The following is a 22,546-nucleotide window of genomic DNA, read 5'->3' on the forward strand; positions in this document are numbered from 1 at the left end:
TCAAAGATGTGTGGCTTAGGCAAAGTGAAGAAGAGTTTATTTATCACTAGCACAAGTAGGCTTACATTAACACCACAGTGAATTTACTGTGAAAATCCCCTAGTCGCCACACTCCGGTGCCTGTTCAGGTACACTGAGGGAGAATTTAGCACGGCCAATGCAGCCTAACCAGCACGTCATTTGGACTGTGGGGAGAATCTGGAGTACCTAGAGGAAACACGGGGAGAACGTGCAGACTCTGCACAGACAGGGACCCAAGCCAGGAATCAAACTGGGGTCCCTGGCGCTATGAGGCAGCAGTGCTAACCACTGTGCCACTGGTGTATTGGCCATGCTAAATTGCCCCTTAGCGTCAGGGGGATTAGCAGGGTAAATGTGTGGGGTTACAGGAATAGGGTCTGGGTGGGATTGTGGTCGGTGCAGACTTGATGGTCAAATGGCCTCCTTCTGCACTGTAGGGATTCTATGATAATCTCCATGGGGACTTTCCCAGCATTTGCACGTAACTCTGGGGAGAGATTGGGAGAAGCACAAGTCTATGTTCTAGAAACAGGAACTGCTGCATTCCTGAGTCCCATCTTGATGACAGCAACGTTTAGCATGGAACAGATGGCCCATTGAAATTCATTTATAAGTGAAGACATTTCCTCTAATCCACCACCATTTCACTGGAAGGTCACTGCTGAATATTGTTAGATTATTAGATTGGAAAATATGTCCGTTCAGAGAGCTGCAAAGACTACTCCTTCACCCAGGAGTTAGGCTGCAGTATAATGTAATGTTACCATGGAGACAATGGCTTTGAAGTATTTCAAATCTAAAAGTTTATTAATTAGTCACAAGTAAAGCTTAAATTAACACATCAATGAAGTTAGTGAAATTCCCACAGTCGCCACACTCCGACGCCTGTTTGGGTCAATGCACCCTAACCAGCATGTCTTTCAGACTGTGGGAGGAAACTGGAGCAAACCCACTGGAGGAAACCCACACAGACATGGGGAGAACATGCAAACTCCACACAGTGGCCCAAGCCAGGAATTGAACCCAGGTCCCTGGCACTGTGAAGCCGCAGTGCTAACCACTGTGTTAACATGCCACCCCTGTCATCTGAAAGGTACCAGTTGTTCCCTTTACTTCCTTGAAATTCTGCAGAATAGCAGCACCACAGAATTCATATGAAGAAGTTGGAAAAGTTGTATCAAATATTTAAGACTTGCAGTAGTTTCACTTGTAAGCAGCACGGTGGCACAGTGGTTAGCACTGCTGCCTAACAGCACCAGGGACCCAGGTTTAATTCCCGGCTTGGGTCACTGTCTGTGTGGAGTCTGCACATTCTCTCTGTGTCTGTGTGGGTTTCCTCCAGATTCTCCGGTTTCCTTCCACAGTCAGAAAGACGTGTGGGTTAGGGCGCATTGGCCGTGCTAAGTTCTCCCTCAGTGTACCCAAACAGGCACCGGAGGTGGTGACTCGGGGATTTTCACAGTATCTTCACTGCAGTGTTAATAGAAGCTTACTTGCGACACTAATAAATCAGGGAGAGGGAGATGTAATGGGTTGGATTATATATACCATTATTGCATTATATAGATCTCTGTAAGATCAGCCCTAAGCCACCTATGCTCCAGGGGAAAATAGTCCCCAGTCTACCCAGCCTCTCCTTATAACTCAAACCATCAAATCCCGGTAACATCCTAGTAAATGTTTTCTGCACTCACTCTAGTTTAATCATATCCTTTCTATAATAGAGTAACCAGAACTGTCCTCGTAAATGCGTTGGTTTCCTCCCACAGTCTGAAAGATGTGCTGGTTAGGGTGCATTGGCTGTGCTAAATTCTCCCTCAGTGTACCCGAACAGGCACTGGAGTGTGGCGATTAGGGGATTTCCACAGTAATTTCATTGCAGTGTTAATGTAAGCCTACTTGTGACAATAATAAATAAATTTGAAACTTTGGAGAAGGCAAAAAGATGAGAATTTCAGAGTATTCAGTCAGCTCGATCCTAATCAGCTGTACATTCTCCAAACTCTTTTGTCCTGGGAAGCCCAGCTCCTGACGTCATTACATCCTTGATTCAAACATGGACGAAGAGCTGAACTCAAGAAGTGAGATCAGAGGGATTGCCCTTGACATCAAGGCAACATGCCGAGTGTGGCATCAAGGAGCCCCAGAACAACTGAAGATAATGGGAATCCAAAGGAATACTCTTTCCTGGTTGGAGTCATACCATGATGTGGAGTTGTCGGTGTTGGACTGGGGTAGGCACAGTAAGTAGTTTCACAACACCAGGTTAAAGTCCAACAGGTTTATTTGGTAGCACAAGCTTTCGAAGTGCTGCTCCTTCATCAGGTGTTGTGAGACTACTTACGAAGTCATTCCTGGCACAAAGGAGGATGGCTGTAGTAGTTGGAGGGTTAGTCATCTCAGCTCCAGGGCATCACTGCAGGAGTTCCTCAGGGTAGTGACCCTGGGCCCTACCGTCTTCAGCTGCTTCATCAATGACCTTCCTTTCATAATAGGGCCAGAAATTGAGATATTAGCTGATGATTGCACACTGCTCAGCAGCATTTGCAACTCCTGAGATATTGAATCAGTCTTTATCCACATGAAGCAAGATCTGAACAGCATTCGGGCTTGGGTTGATAAGCAGTGAGGAACACTCAACGCCACACAGATGCCGGGCAATGACCATCTCCAACCGGGGAGATTTAACCATTGCCACTATCAACATCCTGGGGGGTTACCATTGACCAGAAACTGAACTAGATTAGCCATGTAAGTACTGTGGCAACAAGAGCAGGTCAGAGGCTAGGAATTCTGGAGAGAGGAACTCGCCTTCTGACTCCCCAAAGCCTGTTCACAATCAACAAGGCACAAGTCAGGAGTGTGATGGAATACTCCCCACTTGCCTAGATGAGTGCAGTTCCAACAACACTCAAGAAGCTCGACGCCATCCAGGACAAAGCAGCTAACTTGATTGGCACCCCATCCATCACCTTCAACATTCACTCCCTCCACCACTAATTCACAGTGGCAGCAATGTGTACTATCTACAGGGTGCACTGAAGCAACTTATCAAGGCTCCTTCAATAGTACCCTCAAAACATGCAACCATGACCATCTAGAAGAACAAGGGCAGCAGATGCATGAGAAAACCACCAAGTTGCTTTCCAAGACACACACACTGTCCTGAATTTGGAAATATATTGCCGTTCCTTCACTGTCACTGGGTCAAAATCCTAGAACTCCCTTCCTAACATCACTGTAGGTGTACCTACACAGTAAGAAGCCTCACAACACCAGGTTAAAGTTCAACAGGTTTATTTGGTAGCACAAGCCACTAGCTTTTGGAGCGCTGCCCCTTCATCAGGTGAGTGGGATTTCAGTTCACAAACAGGACATATAAAGACACAAACTCAATTTACAAAATAATGGTTGGAATGCGAGTCTTTACAGGTAATCAAGTCTTAAAGGTACAGATAATGTGAGTGGAGAGAGGGTTAAGTACAGGTTAAAGAGATGTGTATTGTCTTAGTCAGGACAGTTAGTGAGATTTTGCAAGCCCAGGCAAGGCGTGGGGGTCACAGATAGTGTGACATGAACCCAAGATCCCAGTTGAGGCCGTCCTCATGTGCGTGGGAACTTGGCTATCAGTCTCTACTCAGTGACTGCGCTATCGTGTATCGTGAAGGCCACCTTGGAGAACGCTTAACCAAAGATAAGAGGGTGAATGCCTGTGACCGCTGAAATGTTCCCCAACAGGAAGAGAACACTCTTACTTGGTGATTGTCGAGTGGTGTTCATTCAGCCATTGTGTACCTACACTACATGGACTGCAACAGTTCAAGAAGGCAGCTCATCACTATCTTCTCCAGGGCAATTAGGATGGGCAATAAATGTTGAGCTAGCATTCACGTCCCATGAATAAGTAAAAAGTTATAAACTACAATATTCAATCAGCTAACCTGAATCACGTGTATAACATTGTGAAATTACATTAAATGCACAGAAATTGCAAAAATACAACCGGCAAAAAAAAGGTTTAAATTGGAGAATTTATTTATTGGCACTCTATCATGAGAGTGGGATGGGGCGGGGGGGGGGGGGGGGGGGTGGGGGGTGAATTAAGTGGTCAGAAATCCTCGGGGTGGAGGGGATGATCACAGGGTTGGGAGTGAAAATTCAGAGGTAAGGAGGTCAGAGAACTTGGGACAGAGGAGAATAAGAGGAATGGAGGTCCCATGGTGAAAATTGTGGGAGAATTGGAAGAGTTGTGTACGAGGGCATGTCCTTTACAAGGTGCATTCCCAGGCAATCAGATTGGATTCCGTACAGGTAAGTGCAGAGGAATTGTGCTGGGGATAGGCCATGTCTATGAATGTTTTTTTTCCCAGACATACAAACTACATCCCCAGGTAAGTGCAGAGGAACTCACCTCCTGGATGCGTCACTCTAGTTCAGCTGCCAGGTTCCCCAGGGCTCAGGAACTCCAGTCGTCCACAGTTCAATTTCAAAGCTTGAATAAGAATGAAGCTTGCAAACTTATCACAATATTTAAAATGCCAAGCCATGGTGGCACAGTGGTGAGCACTGCCGACTCACAGCGCCAGGGCCCCAGGTTCAATTCCCAGCTTGGGTCAGTCTGTGTGGAGCCTGCACATTCTCCCAGTATCTGCGTGGGTTTCCTCCGGATGCTCCAGTTTCCTCCCACAGTCTGAAAGACGTGCTGGTTAGGTCATTGACCGTGCTAAATTCTCCCTCAGTGTACCCGAACCGGCGCCGGAGACTGTCACAGTAACTTCATTGCAGTGTTAATGTAAGCCTACTTGTGACTAATAAATAAACTTATGAATAGGAAGGGAATAGAAGGATAGAGACCAAGTAAGGGCAAGTTTCTTTTAGTTAGGGCATTAAGATTGGCACAGGCTTGGTGGGTCGAAGCGCTCATACCTGTGCTGTACCTTGTTCTTTGCTGGAATTCGGCAAAATCCCCTTTACTCAGAGTGGCGAGAATGTGGAACTTGCTTGTGTAAGGGATGGTGGGGGTGAATCACATGGATGCAACTGAGGAAAGGAGATTAACCCTGTGAGCGAGAAAAGTTGCGGGTTTTACTGAGAGCGTTATCAATGTTTATTTTTATTCTATTAGTGTGACAAGTAGACTTACATTAACATTGCAATGAAGTTACTGTGAAAATCCCCTAGTCATCATATTCCGGACTCTGTTCGAGTTACACTGAGGGAGAATTTAGCATGGCCATTGCACCCTAACCAGCACGTCTTTCAGACTGTGGGAGGAAACCGGAGCACCCAGAGGAAACCCGTGCAGACATGGGGAGAACACGCAAACTCCGCACAGACAGTGACCCAAGCCGGGAATCGAACCCGGGTCCCTGGCGCTGTGAGGCAGCAGTGCTAACCACTGGGAGGAAACTTGAGTGGTGGATAAACGTGGGCCTGGATCTGTTGTGCTGTGTATTCTGTGTAAATTATACATCTGCAAGCTGCAAAGTGCCTCACTTCATTCATTGAATTGTGTACATTACTTGGCACTGGAGTTAAATGAGAAGTAGAAGTCAGTAGTAAAACTATCAGGAACCTGTGTAGAGCTAAATCCTTAACAACATTTGGCTTACGTTTCATCAACTCTCATTCATCATTAACAACCTGCCACTGGCACATCTGGTCTTGTCTTCAGCCACCATCGGGATTCCACCATGGGACTTCCTACATAAAACAAGCACATTGAACCTCATTGAAAACTGCTTCATATTCCCTTCAACGTGGATTTTCAGGTTTTATTCTGAGCTCACACACGTAATAAATTTCAGCAAATATAAAGAAGAATACACAGATGAAAGTAACATGTATATTTTTAGCAACACGTCATAAAGTGTCCCACCGGAGAGTTAACGGAGAAAATCTGGTGCCGATCCAGCCTAAGGAGATAATAGGGCAGGTAATGAATAGCTTGGTCAAGTTTTTTAATTAGTGTTGCAATGAGGCTTACATTAACACTGCAATGAAGCTACAGTGAAAATCCCCTATCGCCACGCTCTGACGCCTGTTTGGGTACACTGAGGGAGAATTTAGCACGGCCAATGCACCCTAACCAGCACATCTTTGGGCAGTGGGAGGAAACCAGAGCACCCGGAGGAAACCCATGCAGACATGGGGAAAATGTGCAGACTCCACCCAGTCAAAGAACAGTAAAGTTTGAGCCAGTATCCTTTGTCAATAGAATCCCTGCAGTACAGAAGGAGGCCATTCAGCCCATAAAGCCTGCACCAACAACAATCCCACCCAGGCCTGATCCCCGTAAATTTGCCCTGCTAATTCCCCTGACACCAATCCACCTCACCCGCACATGTTTGGACTGTGGGAAGAAACCGGAGCACCCGGAGGAAACCCACGCAGAACGTGCAAACTCCACACAGACAAGTGACCCAAGGCTGGAATTGAACCTGGGTCCCTGGCGCTGTGAAGCAACAGTGCTAACCACTGTGCCGCCAGAGAGAGTGCCTTAAAGGAGAGACGGTAGACAGGTGGAGGCTTTTGGGGAGGGTTGGGAGGGGACGATTTTAGAGCTTGGGTCTCAGGCAGCCGAAAGAACAGCTATCAATGATCAAAGAAATGGCATCCAAGTTCTCCTGAAGAGAGGCAAGGAAGTGCCAGGGCGCTGGGCTCCATCCAAGTTACATTCCGTATCCATCAGTCAATCATAGATATTTGCTTTAGTCCCTCCCGATATACTGTGTGTCGGTACCACAGCACAAAATGCAGGTCTCTGCTTCAAATGATCTGCTCCAGTTTTCCCTTCTGTCACAGCCACCTCGGGGGACCTGTTGAAAGATGTCAACAACAAACATTTTAATAATACATTCCCAACACAGGCCAGAAGGCATTCTTCCCAGTCCAACGTTCTCATTTCACTGAATGATTTCATAGAGAATCCCGGCAGTGCAGAAGCAGGCCATTCAGCCCATTGAGTCTGCACCGACTCTCTCTGATAGAGCATCTTAGCCAGACTCTATCTCTGTAACCCCACATATTTATGCCACTAATCTCCCTAACCTACACATCTTGGAACGCTAAGGGGAAATTTAGCATGGCCAATTCATCTAACCTACACTTTTTTGGATACTAAGGGGCAATTTAGCATGGCCAATCCACCTAACTGGCACATCTTTGGACAATAAGGGGCAATTTAGCATGGCCAATCTACTTAACCGGCACATCTTTGGACATTGAGGGGTAATTTAGCATGGCCAATCTACCCTCCGCAAAGTCTGATGGCAGTTTCTCTTGAACCCTTCGCAAGTGGCTACTGTCAAGTATAGCTCGCATGAGGGAGAGCTTAGGGGCTATTCTTCTCGGGAAGGCTGAGGGGAGAAGGGAAGGGGTTGGCATGGCACATTGCCGTCCATTCTGACATCCATGCTCCCACACTTTGGGAAGGTGTGGTTGGCAAGTTTCCTAGTCCACAAGATCTAGGCACAATCCTAGTACCACAAGTCTGTGCCCTAGCTGGTGGAGGCAAACACGCTAGAGTCCTTTAAGAGTAACTTAGACAGGTTCATGACTGAGTTGGAGATGGGTGGATATAGGAGATCCTTTTAAATAAGGGTCATTAGCATTGGGGCGTCCCTGGTAATGTAAATGGGTATAGTATGATAATAATGTTTTTTCTCTTTTCATTCACAGGTTTTGAGTCGGTCCACCTCGTGTCCAACGAGGGGCATACACACGATGGGTCGTACTGGGGCTGCTCTTGGTTGTTCGAGATTGGCCTAGTGCTTCATGTCGTTAGTGTGTGCCTAAACTGGACAAGATACTGGGCAAGGTGACAGCTCAGTGACTATCGCTGATTGCTGTGCAGACACATGGATTTGGGCCGGTGTCTGTGGGAGTTTGCGCATTCTCCCCGTGCTTGCATGGGTTTTGTCCCGGTGCTCCGGTTTCCTCCCACACCCCAAAGATGTGCTGTTAGGCTGATTGGCAGGAATAAATTGTCCCTAAATCAGTTTCCCTCAATCTGGATGGCCATAAAACATTAGACAGGGGTCGTGGGTAGAGAGGTGGACTGGTGGTGTTGAGATGGCGACGTGGGCTCGTAGGGCCGAAGGGCCTGTTTCCCGGGCTGATTTTGTTCTTTGTTTAGCTGGAGCCAGGCTACGACTCATCCAGGAATCTGGATGACTGAGCGTCATGCCTACATCGGCAGAGTCTCTTAGGTGGTCAGTAACATCTGCAACGTTGAACACCAGGAGCCTGTAACATTTTCCTCTTGATCGTGTGATTCCAACTACAGAATTTTGAACAATAGGAGGCGTGGAAGCCAAACGTGAGGGAAGTGATTCCTGGCACGAAACAAACTTTGTCCAAGGCCACCAGGAAATAACTCAAGAAACTTTTACTCAGCTCTGAGTCTCATTCCACTGCCGAATAAAAACACCTGCTGCTTATACTTACACATATCAGACATGCACTGTCACTCTCAGCCCCATCTGCAATCTCACTGTGACACCCGGCTTCCAACTACACCCAGGTCTATCCCTCTTTCTGTCATCCTTCACTTTGCTCTCTAGCTCTGCAGAGTAAAGGTGGCACTGGACCTTGGAGACTTCTTGCGAGCCCTCCCCAACATAGCCTCAAATTTCATCTTTTACTCTTAAAACCGAACTCTTAGCTCTTTTAAACTTTTGTAATAATGCTGCACTACATTCTGCGCTCTCTCCTTTCCTTCTCTATGAACGGTATGCCTTATCTGCATAGCGCGCCAGAAACAATACTTTTCGCTGTACGTTAATACATGTGACAATAATAAATCAAATCGAAATCAAACTCCTTATTGCCATTTGGGACAATGCCAACGCGCACACTCACAACCAGCACAGGAGGTAAAATAATCAATAAATTTGATTTTGTTTCCAAAGGGCAGCTGGAGTGGGTGGTGGTGGTGGTGGTGTTGGGGGGTGGGGGGGGGGGGGGGAGACGGACAGGGCACTCCGGAAAAGGGCCCTGCTACTCCTCGACTGTGCCATGGGATCTTGCTGTCCAGCTGAATGGGAGGTTTAAAAACAGCAAGTCTCACATTGCAACACTGGAGCGTCAGCTGAAGTGCGACTTGAGAATGCTGGCATTCAGCCAGGTGACAATACAAGTGGCACGGCAGCACAGTGGGTTAGCACTGCTGCCTCACAGCGTCAGGGGCCCAGGTTCGATTCCGGCCTTGGGTCACTGTCTGTGTTGAGTTTGCACACTCTCCCCGTGTCTGCGTGGGTTTCCTCCCGGTGCTCCGGTTTCCTCCCACGGAAAGATAACTAAGTTTATTTATTAATCACAAGTAGGCTTACCTTAACACTGTAATGAAGTTACCGTGAAAGTCCCCTAGTCGCCACATTTCGGGTACACAGACAGAGAGTTTAGTGTGGCCAATGCACCTAACCAGCACATTTTTGGACTGTGGGAGGAAACCGGAGCATCCAGAGGAAACCTACGCAGACATGGGGAGAACGTGCAGACTTCACACAGACAGTGACCCAAGCCAGGAATCAAACCCGGGTCCCTGGCTCTGCGAGGCAGCAGTGCTAACTACTATGCCGTTAGGTGGATTGGCCGTGCTAAATTTTCCCTTAGTGTCCAAAGATATGTTGGTTAGGGGGATTAGGGGGTAAATGCGTGGCGTTATGGGGATAGGGCAGGAGAGAGCTTGGATAAAGATGCTCTGTCGGGGACTGGGTGCAGATCCTCAATGGCTCTCTTCTCCACTATAAGAATGCTGTGATTCTGATTTGTTACCGATATTCTACCACTGACTGCTTTCCTGGTGAAAAACGTTTTTTTTAATACGTTTCCACCCCGCTCCAGTATCCTGCACTCCCCCCATGCTGATGCTGACCGGTGTTGGGATTGAGGCCACACACAGGCCCCAGGCTTTCCTCTGTGGGCTACAGCTGACTTTAATCATCCCAAAAGGAGGGCAGTTCCCTGTGGGAGGCACTGGATAGATCAGGAGCTGGAACCCTGGCGAATTCCTCCCCCCTTCTGAGCCCAGAGACATCAGAGCTGGTCACTACAATACCCTCAGCTGGTCAGTTGGGCTCAGACCAGTGGCTCCGGCATGGATCCCAGGGGGTAGAATCTCACGTTCTTCAGGGTTCAGTTGTAGACCTAGCAAGCAGAGAGCCATTGACAATAAGAGGCTGGATAGACTGGGACTTTTTTCTCTGGAGTGTAGAAGGCTGAGGGGTGATCTTATAGAGATCTATAAAATAATGACAGACATTGATCAGTGAGATGGTCAATATCTTTTCCCAAAGGTAGGGGAATCTAAAGCTAAAGGAGAATTCCTACAGCGTGGAAGGAGGCCGTTGAGGATCTGCACACATTCCCCGGCAGAGCACCTTTACCCAGGCTCTCTCCCGCCCTATCCCCATAACCCCACATATTTACCCCCAATCCCCCTAACCTACACATCTTTGGACACTAAGGGGCAGTTTAGCACGGCCAATCCATCTAACCTGCACATTTTGGAACACTAAGGGAGAATTTAGCACGGCCACCCCACCTAACGTGGGGGCACAGGTTTAAGGTGAGAGGGGAGAGATACAAAAGGGTCCAGAGGGGCGATTTTTTCATACAGAGGGTGGTGAGTGTCTGGAACGAGCTGCCAGAGGCAGCAGTAGAGGTGGGTACAATTTTGCCTTTTAAAAAGCATTCAGACATGGGTAAGATGGGTGTAGAGGGATATGGGCCAAATGCGGACAATTGGGACTAGCTTAGGGTTTAAGAAAAAAGGGTGGCATGGACAAGTTGGGCCTCTATGATTCGCTATCACATTAAACTTTTCAACTGTTCCTGGCCCTGCGGCAATGCAACAGTTAAAGGTGCAGTTCGCTAGAAAGTTCCGAATAGTTTCAGCTGGCTCGGGTCATTGATCTGCTGGTCACTGAGGCGTCACTTACTTGGATAAGAGCTGGACTGTTTGTTGAGTGGCTCTTGTCTTTTTGTGCTGTGACCCATACAGAAAGGTCTGAATCCCCAGGCACTGCCAAACAGAGAGATTAAAGTATTTAATTAGAACTCTGCAATCAGCAACTCCGACCAGTCCAACTGGATCAGCACATTTATCACTTGCAACTGGATGGCAAACACAAATTTGAACAAAACTGGACATTTTTGTTCTTTTTTTTTACCAGCTCCCCATGGAGATACTGACTTCTTTTTATTCACTCGTGAGACATGGGCATCGCTGGCTGGCCAGGATTTATTGCCCATCCCTACTTGCCCCACGCAGGGCAGTTGAGAGTCAACCACATTGCTGTGGCTCTGGAGTCAGATGTAGGCCAGACCGGGTAAGGATGGTAGATTTCCTTCCCTTAAAGGAACCAGATGGGGTCTTTCCGACAATGGTTTCACGGTCATCAGTAGATTCTTAATTCTCGATTCTTGTTATTGAATTCAGATTCTACCTTCTGCCGCGGCAGGATTCGAACCCGGGGTCCCCTGAACATTGGCTGAGTTTCTGGATTAATAATCTAATGATATTACCACCTCCCTCCTGCTTGGGGGAAGGTCGGGGGGGGGGTGGTTCTTTCTAATGGCAGTAGTGTACTCCAATGGCCTCACACCCACTCCCATCACCGCAACCCCCACTGATCTTGCAATCCTCAGAAACCTCCACTTTCTCCCAAATCCAGCTTCTCCTGCATCCCAACTTCCTTCACTCTAGCTACCAAAAGAGAAAATGCTGCAAAATTTCAGCAGGTGCGCAGCATGTGCAAGGAGAGGAAAGAGCTGATGTTTCGAGTCCAGAAAACCCTTTGTCAAAGCTTTTCTTCACTCTACCACTGGCTTCAATTCTGGTGGGACTCCCTTGCTAAACCTTTCTGCTTGTCCAATGATGTGAAGCTGTGCAGATTGGGTCTATTCTCTCTGGAGTTCAGAAGAATGGGAGGCCATCACATCTGAAACCTACAAGACTCTGAAGGGGTTTGATAGAGTGGCTGCTGAGAGATTGTTTCTGCTGGTTGGGGAATTTAAAACACGGGGGCACAGTCTCAGGATAAGGGGCTGATCATTCAGGACTGAGACAGGTGGCAGGTGGCACAGTGGGTTAGCGCTGCTGCCTCACAGAGCCAGGGACCCGGGTTCAATTCCTGACTTGGGTCACTGTTTGTGTGGAGTTTGCGCATTCTCCCCGTGTCTGCGTGAGTTTCCTCCAGGTGTTCCTGTTTCCTCCCACAGTCCGAAAGACGTGCTGGTTAGGGTGCATTGACCCAAACAGGTGCCGGAATGTGGCGACTAGGGGAATTTCACAGTAACTTCATTGCAGTGTTAATGTAAGCCTTACTTGTGACACTAATAAATAAACCTTAAAAGGCGGCACGGTGGCGCAGTGGTTGGCGCTGCTGCTTCACAGCGCCAGGGACCCAAGTTCCATTTCAGCTGTCTGTGTGGAGTCTGCACATTCTCCCCATGTCTGCGTGGGTTTCCTCCAGGTGCTTCAGTTTCCTCCCACAGTCTAAAGATGTGTAGCTTAAGTGGATTGACCTTGGTAAATTGTCCCTTAGAATCCAAAGTGTTTAAGTTAGGTGGATTGGCCTTGCTAAATTGCTCCTTAATGTCAGGGGGATTAGCAGGGTAAATATGGGGTTAGGGCCTGGGTGGGATTATTGTTGCAGACTCAATGGGCTGAATGGCCTCATTCTGTACCATAGGGATTTTATGATTAGAAATTCCCATTTTGCCCTTGCTGAGATCTGCCATAAGATATAGCAGCAGAATTTAGGCCATTCGGCCCATCAAGTCTGCTCTGTCATTCAATCATGGCTGATAAGTTCCTCAACCCCATTCACCCGCCTTTTCCCCGTAACCTTTGACCCCTTTTGCCAATCAAGAACCAATCCATCTCTGTCTTAAATATACTCAGTGACCTAACCTCCAGGGGCCTCGTGTGGCAGTGAGTTCCATACATTCACCGCCCTCTGGCTGATGCAATTCCTCCCCATCTCGGGTCTTTACTCTGAGACTGTGGCCTGGGATCTGAGAGTCTCCTACTCATGCCAGCTCAGCACAGGCGAGGAGCCAAGGTCGGTTTTAAGAAACATCTCAGAGGCCAGGTAAAAGGGTAGGGGGCAGAGCGGTTTAGGGAGGGAATTCCAAAGCTGGGGGCCCGGGTAGCTGAAGGGACAGCCGGCAATGACGGAGCGGCTAAAACTGGAGCTTCGACCAAAAGCGCTGGTCAATGTTAACCCTTCCACAATGGGAGCAATCTAAATATGGCTGCTCTCACATGTCCTCAACACAGCTGGTCCATCTCACTTGACATTTGAACATTAACCCACTACATATATAAAGTCTGATGCAAACCATCAAGTTGCTCCAATCAGCTACATGTCAACAGCAACTAATTTAGTGACTGATTCCACAACAGTGTGAACTGTATGGGTTGAAGCAAGAATGCAAATTACATTTGACACAACCTCCTCACAATATTGTATATAACATAGAATCCTACAGTGCAGAAGGAGGCCATTTAAAGTAAAGTAAAATTTATTTATTAGTGTCACAAGTAAGGTTTACATTAACACTGCAATGGGTTATTGTGAAACCCCTCTAGTTCCCACACTCTGGCACCTGTTTGGGTCAATACACCCTAACCTAATTTGACCCATCCAGTCTGCACCCATCACAGTCCCACCCAGGCCCTATCCCCATAACCCCATGCATTTACCCTAGCTAATCCCCCTGATACGAAGGGTTAATTTAGCATGGCCAATCACCTAACTCACACATCTTTGGGAGGACACTGGAGGAAACCCACGCAGACACAGGGAGAATGTGCAGACTCCACACTGACAGTGACCCAAGCTGGGAATCGAACCCGGGTCCCGAACGCTGTGAGGCAGCAGTGCTAATCACTGTGCTACCATAACCCAATGTCCTCTCTGATTCTGCAGCAGTCAGGAATCTTACAAAGTAAATTTCATCAATCACTAGAACGAAGGCAATGATTTCAAATAGAAGGGATTCCTTTACCATCCACACATTGGAATTAAGGAACATAGAAGCAGCAGTAGGCCATTCAGCCCATCGAGTCTGCTTCTCCATTCAATATGACCATGCCCTGTCCCCACTCTAACCCCACATCACTCTATAATAGGTATTTACAAATCTGTTAATCTCTACTTGAAACACAGCTCGCTGGGATGGAGAATTCCAAAGTTTCACAACACTTTGAATAAAAATATTTTTCCCTGTCTTGGCCTCATGTGGCTTCACATTGCCAACAACCTAAGCGGACCATCAATTCACTCAATGGTTTTCATCTTAAGGAAGAAGTCAGCAGAATTCTGAGTTCAAGATATTGATTGTGGGGTAGGGTAGTGATGTGATAGTGGTAGTGTAGTGGGTTAGATGTTAGTAGTGGTAGTTTAGTGGTAGTGATGTGATAGTGGTAGTGTAGTGGGTTAGATGTTAGTAGTGGTAGTTTAGTGGTAGTGATGTAATAGTGGTAGTGTAGTGGGTTAGATGTTAGTAGTAGTAGTTTAGTGGTAGTGATGTATTAGTGGTAGTGTAGTGGGTTAGATGCTAGTGGTGGTAGTTTAGTGGGTGCATGTAGTGATAGTGATGTGATAATGGTAATGTAAGGGGTTAGATGCTAGTAGTGGTAGTTTAGTGATAGTGATGTGATAGGGATAGTGTAGTGGGTTAGATGCTAGTAGTGGTAGTGTAGTGGTAATTTTGTGGTAGTGATATGGGTTAGACGCTGGTAGTGGTAGTTTAGTGGTAGTATAGTGGTAGTGCAGTGGTAGTTTTCTGGTAGTGATATGGGTTAGATACTGGTAGTAGTAGTTTAGTGATTGTTAGGCAGGTTAGGTGCTGATCTTTCATTACTGGAACCCACACCCAGACCAATGGAGTTGAGTCTGCACTAATTGTGATCATGCTGAGAATTGTGATTTTAATTCCAAGGGAAATACTCTCAACACAGTAAGAGTGTGGGTGATACAGCTGAAGATCTGTGAAGCTCTCGCTCCTTAATGTAAAGCATCAATATTGACTCATATTCTTCGAAAATTCATCTATACCATCTCATTGCTATTAGGAAATTTGAGAGCAACAAGTTCCAGGCTGACACTCAGAATGCTGTACTGAGGGGTTACAACACTGTCAGAAGTGCCGTCTTTCAGGTAAGATATTAAATGAATGTCCTCTCTTCCCTACCAAATGGGGGCAAATGATGCCATGTTCCTGTTCAAAGAACGGCCAAAGAATAATCCTCAGTGTCCTGGTCAACATCTATCCCCCAACTAACATTACTGCAACAAATGATGCAGCTATTAACATAGAGCTGTTTTCGGGAGTTTGGGTGTGAAATTGCCTTTATGTTTCTACATTACAGCAGACTACACATCAAAAGTATTTAATTGGCTGTAAAATGAGTTGGGATATTTGAGGTGAAAGGTGCTATATAAATGAAACCATCCTTTCCATCAAACAGAAATATGGTATTATTATAGAACACCATTGTAATTATTGATTGATTTGATTTATTATTGTCACATGTTGGGATATAGTGAAAAATATTATTTCTTGCGCGCTATACAAAGCATGCCGTTCACAGGGTACATAGAGGAAAGGGTACTCAGTCTTGGGCAGAGGTTGTTGAAAGGTCAGCTTAATATAAGGTAGGTCTATTCAAAAGTCTGACAGCATCAGGGAAGAAGGATTGTTCTTGAGTCAGATGGTACATGACCTCAGACTTTTGTACCTTTTTCCCGATGGAAGATGGAATGTTCGGGGTGTGTGAGATTCTTGATTATGCGGGCCGCTCTTCCGAGGCAGCAGGAAGTGTAGTTTAAGGTTTAATTATTAGTTAATTAACTGCAATGAAGTTACTGTGAAAATCCCCGAGTTGCCACACTCTGGTGCCTGTTTGGGTACACTGAGAGAAAATTTAGCATGGTCAATGCACCTTAATCAGCATGTCTTTCAGACTGTGGGAGGAAACTGGAGCACCTGGAAGAAACCCACGCAGACATGCAGAGAATGTACATACTCCACATAGACAGTCACCCAAGCCAGGTATCGAACATGGGTCCCTGGCGCCGTGAGGCAACAGTGCTAACCACTGTGCCGCATAGATGGAGTCAATGGATGTGAGGCTGGTTTGCATGATGGACTGTGCTAAGTTTATAACCCTTTGTAGAATTTTGCAGACGACACATCAAAAGTATTTAATTGGCTGTACAGTGAGTTGCGATATCTGGGGTGAAAGGTGCTATATAAATGCAAATCATCCTTTCTATCAGACAGAAATATGGTATTATAGAACACAATTGTAATTATTGATTGATTTGTTATCGTCACATGCATTGGGATACATTAAAAAGTATTGTTTCTTGTGCACAATGCAGACAAAGCATACCATTCATAGAATACATAGGTGAGAGGGTGCAGAATGTAGTGTTACAGACATAGCTAGGTTGCAGTGAAAGATCAGCTTAATATAAGGTAGGTCCATTCAAAAGTCTTGGGCAGAGCAGGAGCCATACCGAGCTGAGATACAGCCAGAAAAGAAGCTTTCTACGCAGCATTTGTAAAAGTTGGTGAGAAATCATTAGAGTTCTCATCTTTAGACCTTACTCAGGTTACTAAGAGGTAAATATTGCCCTGTCTGCAGCTGCCGCCTTGGTGGGTAACAAAATCTCAAATAGCTAAATAGCACATTAGATAGTGCAGTGTGTCTGCGCCCAGCTCATCTTCCATGGTACATACTTAGCAATCAGGGAGTGGGCCTGTGATTTATCTCCTGACACTTGTTAAAATCTTCTACTGACACAGACACACAGCATCAGCAGAACAAGCGGCACAATGGCGCAGTGGTTAATACTGCTGCCTCACAGCGCCAGAGACTCGGATTCGTGGAGTTTGCACATTCTCCTCGTGTCTGTGTGGGTTTCCTCCAGGTGATCCAGTTTCCTCTCGTACTCCAAAGATGTGCGGGTTAGGTTGATTGGGCATGTTAAATTGACCCTTTGTGTCAGGGGGGTTAGTAGGGTAAATAAGTAGGGTTTTGGGGATAGAGACTTGGATGGGATTGTGGTCAGTGCAGACTCAATGGGCTGAATGGCCTCCTTCTGCGCTGTAGGGGTTCTATGATTCTATAAGCAGCCTTTGCCTCTTGTGCATCAATCACTGTCACAATATTTCTTTGCTGAGATATAGCAGAAACGTGGGCCAGGGTTTTTTTTGGATGGCAGGATCTCCCCGTGTTAATTGGCTGGGGATGGGATGTCTATCTCTCGTCCTGCCTCAGAGTGCAGCTGGCCATTCTGATCACGATGTGGAGACGCCGGTGTTGGACTGGGGTAAACACAGTAAGAAGTCTCACAATGCCAGGTTAAAGTCCAACAGCTTCAGAAAGAACTCCCCACTTACCTGACGAAGGAGCAGCGCTCCGAAAGCTACTGGCGTTTGCTACCAAATAAACCTGTTGGACTTTAACCTGGTGTTGTGAGACTTCATTCTGATCACAGCAGGGTTAGTGGCAGTGGTGTCCACACCACCGGGGTTAGGAGCAGTCACTGGATTCTAAGTCCTGGAGTCCAGGATGCAGTAAGTGCAGAGAGTCTCACTGCAGGGAATTTAGGTGGATTGACCATGCTAAATTGCTCCTTAGTGTCCAAAGATCTGTAGGTAATGGGGATTGGCAATGGTAAATGTGCGCTGTTATGGAGATAGGGCAAGGGAGAAGGTCTGGGTAAGATACAGCGCGCAAAACACAATACTTTTCACTGTATACTAATACATATGACAATAATAAATCAAATCAAGTTACTCTGTCAGAGTAGGCGATTCCCGCGATGGGTTCCACACTGGTGCGTCTGGCAAGCAACGCAAAAGGCTGTGGATTTTTGGACCAATAACGTAGAATCATAGAATCCCTACAGTGCAGGAGGAGGCCATTCAGCCCGTCGAGTCTGTTCGGACCACAATTCCACCCAGGCCATATCCCCGTATTTACCCTGCCAATCCCCCTGACAGTAAGGGCCAATTTAGCATGGCTAATCCACCTAACCTACATGTCTTTGGTGTCCCTGATTTGGTTTGATTTAACATGTATTAGTATACAGTGAAAAGTCCTGTTTCTGGCGCATTATACAGACAAAGCATACTGTTCATAGAGAAGGAAATGAGACAGTGCAGAATGTAGTGTTACAGTCACAGCTAAGGTGTAGAGAAAGATCAACTTAATGCAAGGTAAATCCATTCAAAAGCCTGATGGCAGCAGGGAAGAAGCTGTTCTTGAGTCGGTTGGTATGTGACCTCAGACTTTAGTATTTTTTGCCCGATGCATGAAGGTGGAAGAGAGAATGTCCGGGGTGCATGGGGTCCTGGATTATGCTGGCTGCTTTGCTGAGGCAGTGGGAAGTGTAGACACAGTCAATGGATGGGAGGCTGATTTGCGTGATGGATTGGGCTACATGCATGACCTTTTGTAGTTTATTGCAGTCTTGGGCAGAGCAGGAGCCCATACCAAGCTGTGATACAACCAGAAAGGATGCTTTCTATGGTGCATCTGTAAAAGTTGGTGAGAGTCGTAGCTGACATGACAAATTTCCTTAGTCATTTGAGAAATTAGAGGCATTGGTGGGGCTTTCTTAACTATAGTGTCGGCACGGGGGGAGCTCGGACAGGTTATTGGTGATCCGGACACCTAGAAACGTAAAAGCTTTTGACCCTGGCACTGTGAGACAGCAGTGCTAACCACTGTGCCATCATGCCGTCCTAAATTGCCTCTGCTGCGGAAATCCAACCACAGCGGTGGGGGGGGGGCCTGGCCTACGTCTTCAAAAAGTCTCAAAGAGGTTTGCATCCAGTAAGTGACCACAAACTTGACAAGGGATTAAGACAGACATGAGAAGAAAGGGAAGTTGAGTTTCCCTTAAGTGGCACAGACTCTAAAAAGGATTTGAGATGCAATGGGCAAGGAAAGGACCATCTCTCTAATCAGAGCTCAAAGCAAAATGTAGCCTCTATTCAATTACTTCTTTTAATAATTACAGATGTTTCTTACGTGGAGCTGACTCTGCACGTCTGTCTCTTCAAACAACCCCTCTCAGTGATTCACCAACTGACCACTTGAGCAGGAAGATCACATGAGGGAAAAAGCATTGCATTTATTTGATGTCTGATCCTCAGACTATCTCTAAGACACTGAAGGAATCACTTTAAATGCGCAATCATTGCTTTATGTAGGCAGCTCGCCTACACAAGTAGTACAAAGCTACTGTCCCCCAGGCAGAAACTGAGATGAAGGAGAATGTTAGGGCGGCACGGTGGTTAGCATTGCCGCCTCACAGCACCAGGGACCCGGGATCGATTCCTTGGGTCACTGTCTGCGTGGACTCTGCACATTCTCCCCGTGTCTGCGCGGGTTTCCTCCGGGTGCTCCGGTTTGCTCCCACACTTCAAAGATGTGCGGGTTAGACGGATTGGCCATGCTAAATTGCTCCTTAGTGTCAGGGAGACTAGCTGGGGTAACTACATGGGGTTATGTAGATAGGGCCTGGGTGGGATTGTGGTCGATGCAGGCTCGATGGGCCGAATGGCTTCCACACAGCTGACGAAGGAACAGCGTTTCCCAAAGCTTGTGGGCTTACTATCAAATAAACTGGTTAGACTTCAACCTGGTGTTATGAGACTTCTTACTGTGTTTACCCCAGTCCAACGCCGGCATCTCCATATTATTCCCATAACTCCATACATTCGTCATGGCTTATCCATCTAATCTACACACCTTCGGACTTGGGACACTAAGGGGCAATTTAGCATGGCCAATCCACCTAACCTGCACATCTTTGGACTGTGGGAGGAAACTGGAGCACCTGGGAGAAACCCACACAGACATGGGGAGAATGTGCAAACTCGACACAGCCAGTGACCCGAGGCTGGAATCGAACCTGGGTCCCTGGCGCTGTGGGGCAGCAGTGCTAACCACTGTGCCGCCGTGCCACCCTCGCTAGATCATTCGTTCCATGGTCTCAAAAGGAGTGTGGGGAGTGAGGCCACAAACGGACTCAGGGATTAAAGCATTAGCCTCGCTAACACAGTACAAGTGGGACCTCTGCCGCAGGGGTTAGTTATGCAGGTGCTTGAAAGGCAAACAGCAGATTATTGGTTGGTTGTTCAGTATCATCTGCGTCCAATTTAAACTTCCCCGTGAAAAGTGTCTCATCTTTCCAGAGAGAGAGAGAGAATTACGGGCACCTTGTGACATGTTTCACTTTCAGCAAAAGGGCCAAAATGTACATCAGGCTCCAGCTGACGTGACATTAACCTAAATGGACCGACTGCACAAGCACAAAGTCCCTTTGTGCACAGAAATATCCAGTTAAATGTTGGGCAGCTCATAACAAACAAATAGTTCTAATCAATTGTACAGGGAAGTTTATTGATTCCAATTTGTGTATTTGTTGGTCAGGCGCATTCACATGTGCTGGAAATCGGACAAAGCAAGACTAATTGCCACATTGTCTCCATAACAGATCAATAAACAACCAAAGTTCTAACCGGTTGGCGTGAATAATTAGAATGACTGTGTGACTACAGGGAGCTGTCTTGCAACTGAGCCCATCTTGGAATATATGGCCAGTCTTTTTCTTCCTTTTGGTTCCAATTGCTGTAATTGTTTTGTATTATTTGTCCTTGGGATGTGAGTGTCGATGGCTAGGCCGGCGTTTATTGCCCACCCGGGGAGGCGCTGGCAGCTTTTCTTCTCTTCCGCTCCGTTCAATTAGGCAGTCCCTCAGAATTGATGATCATTTGCTTCCACCCTAACAATGAGTGTCCAACGTGAGAGCTCCAGACTCTGTCATAGGAGGGGTAGTCATGATGTGGGTATGCCGGCGTTGGACTGTAATCGGTTGAAGATTCTGTGCAGTGAAGAAGTCTTGTTCGAACCTGTGCATGAAGATGTTGGCATAGGAGGGGTAGACAGTGGTTGGAGGAGCAGGCATCACGCAAACCAGCCTCCCATCCATTGACTCTGTCTACACTTCCCGCTGCCTCGGCTAAGCAGCCAGCATAATTAAGGACCCCACACACCCTAGACATTCTCTCGTCCGCCTTCTTCCACCGAGAATAAATGTGAGGTCATGTACCAACTCAAGAACAGCTTCTTCCCTGCTGCTGTCAGACTTTTGAATGGACCTACCTTGCATTAAGTTGATCTTTCTCTACACCCTAGCTTTGACTATAACACTACATTCTGCACTCTCTCCTTTCCTTCTATGAACGGTATGCTTTGTATAGCACGCAAGAAACAATACTTTTCACTGTATGTTAATACATGTGACAATAAATAAATCAAATCAAAACAGGTGGCTGGGGTGCCCAAGTGGCCATTCGCTCCTTCCGCTGTTGACACTTGTCTTCACCTTGCTCTATGGTGATCTGGTGAGCTTTAATGGCCTCGCTCGAACGATACCAGAAATTCCTGCCTGAGGTCAACAGGCATGTCTGTTTCCCACTCCTTGCCCCTTCTGATTCCGTGGTGGACACCAAGCAGCTCATTTGACTGATATGCCATCCACAAATCAATCCCTCCAACACCACTGCACAGTTGTAGCCACCTACAAGATGCACTGCAAGAACTCACCAAGACTCCTTAGGCAGCAAACCCTCGATCACTTCCATCTAGAAGGACAAAGGCAGCACACAGAATCATAGAATCCCTCCAGTGCAGAAGGAGACCACTCAGCCCATCAGGTCTGCACTGACCACTATCCCATCCAGGCCCTACTCCCGCAACCCCAAATATTTACCCTGTCAATCCCCCTGATAATAGGGTCAATTTAGACTGGTCAATAAACTCAACCCAACACCTTTGGACTGTGGGAGGAAACTGGAGCACCTGGAGGAAACCCAGACAGACACGTGGAGAACGTGCAGACTCCATACAGACAGTGACCAGAATTGAACCTGGATCCCTGGCACTGTAAAGCAGCAGTGCTAATCAGCGTGCTACCATGCTGCCCCAAGTAGAGGCACCTATGGGCTTTCTGAACTATACAGTTGGTATCGAGGAGAGCATGGAAAGTCCATATAGTCAATCACCCAAGGCCAGAATTGAACCTGTTCTGATGTGTTTGTGTGTACAAACCATACAATTATGTTCACTTTTAACAACCCCAAAGAGTGCCTTATCTTTCCCAAAGGTGTCTCAGGGAGCCCATTCAGAGAGGGACTTTTCCTTTCCAAGGGGGTACCCCGGCTATCCAAACACATCCATCACCTCTTACCTGTTCTAAACTGCACACTCTGGATGTTGCACTTCAGATCTTACAAAATCCCACTTCAGTTGAGGTAGCTGGTGATTTAAGTGTCATCTGCCTCCAAGAATCGCACATGCGCAAACTCAGGCCTGATTCCAGTCCTGCATCCACAAGGACAGAAAATGCCAAGTTTGGAGTTGGGATTTAGAATTTTCAGCCATTTCCAAGATTTTCGTAATGACAGGGAATCTCTCCACTGTGGC

General features: G+C 46.9%; 1 protein-coding gene across 2 annotated transcripts in view; it reads right to left on the reverse strand.

Annotated features, from left to right (window-relative positions):
* Positions 1 to 4,783: 4,783 nt before the first annotated feature.
* The window catches only part of ttc23 (tetratricopeptide repeat domain 23), a 58,204-nt gene continuing 40,441 nt past the window's right edge, over positions 4,784 to 22,546 (reverse strand). The window contains exons 10-12 of one of the 2 annotated variants that reach the window (XR_013889770.1): positions 10,965 to 11,047; positions 5,634 to 6,839; positions 4,784 to 5,061 (exon numbers count right to left, since the gene is read on the reverse strand). Coding sequence is in view for 1 of the 2 variants with exons in the window: in XM_080216227.1 (XP_080072353.1) it covers positions 6,713 to 6,839; positions 10,965 to 11,047 (210 nt within the window). In the remaining variant the exon portion in view is untranslated. Of the gene's footprint in view, positions 5,062 to 5,285; positions 6,840 to 10,964; positions 11,048 to 22,546 lie in introns of those variants that run through there. The other variant, XM_080216227.1, reaches the window with a different exon arrangement.

Source organism: Carcharhinus amblyrhynchos, chromosome 32, assembly GCF_965287045.1.
Source record: "Carcharhinus amblyrhynchos chromosome 32, sCarAmb.v2.hapA, whole genome shotgun sequence".
Classification (NCBI taxonomy): domain Eukaryota; kingdom Metazoa; phylum Chordata; class Chondrichthyes; order Carcharhiniformes; family Carcharhinidae; genus Carcharhinus; species Carcharhinus amblyrhynchos.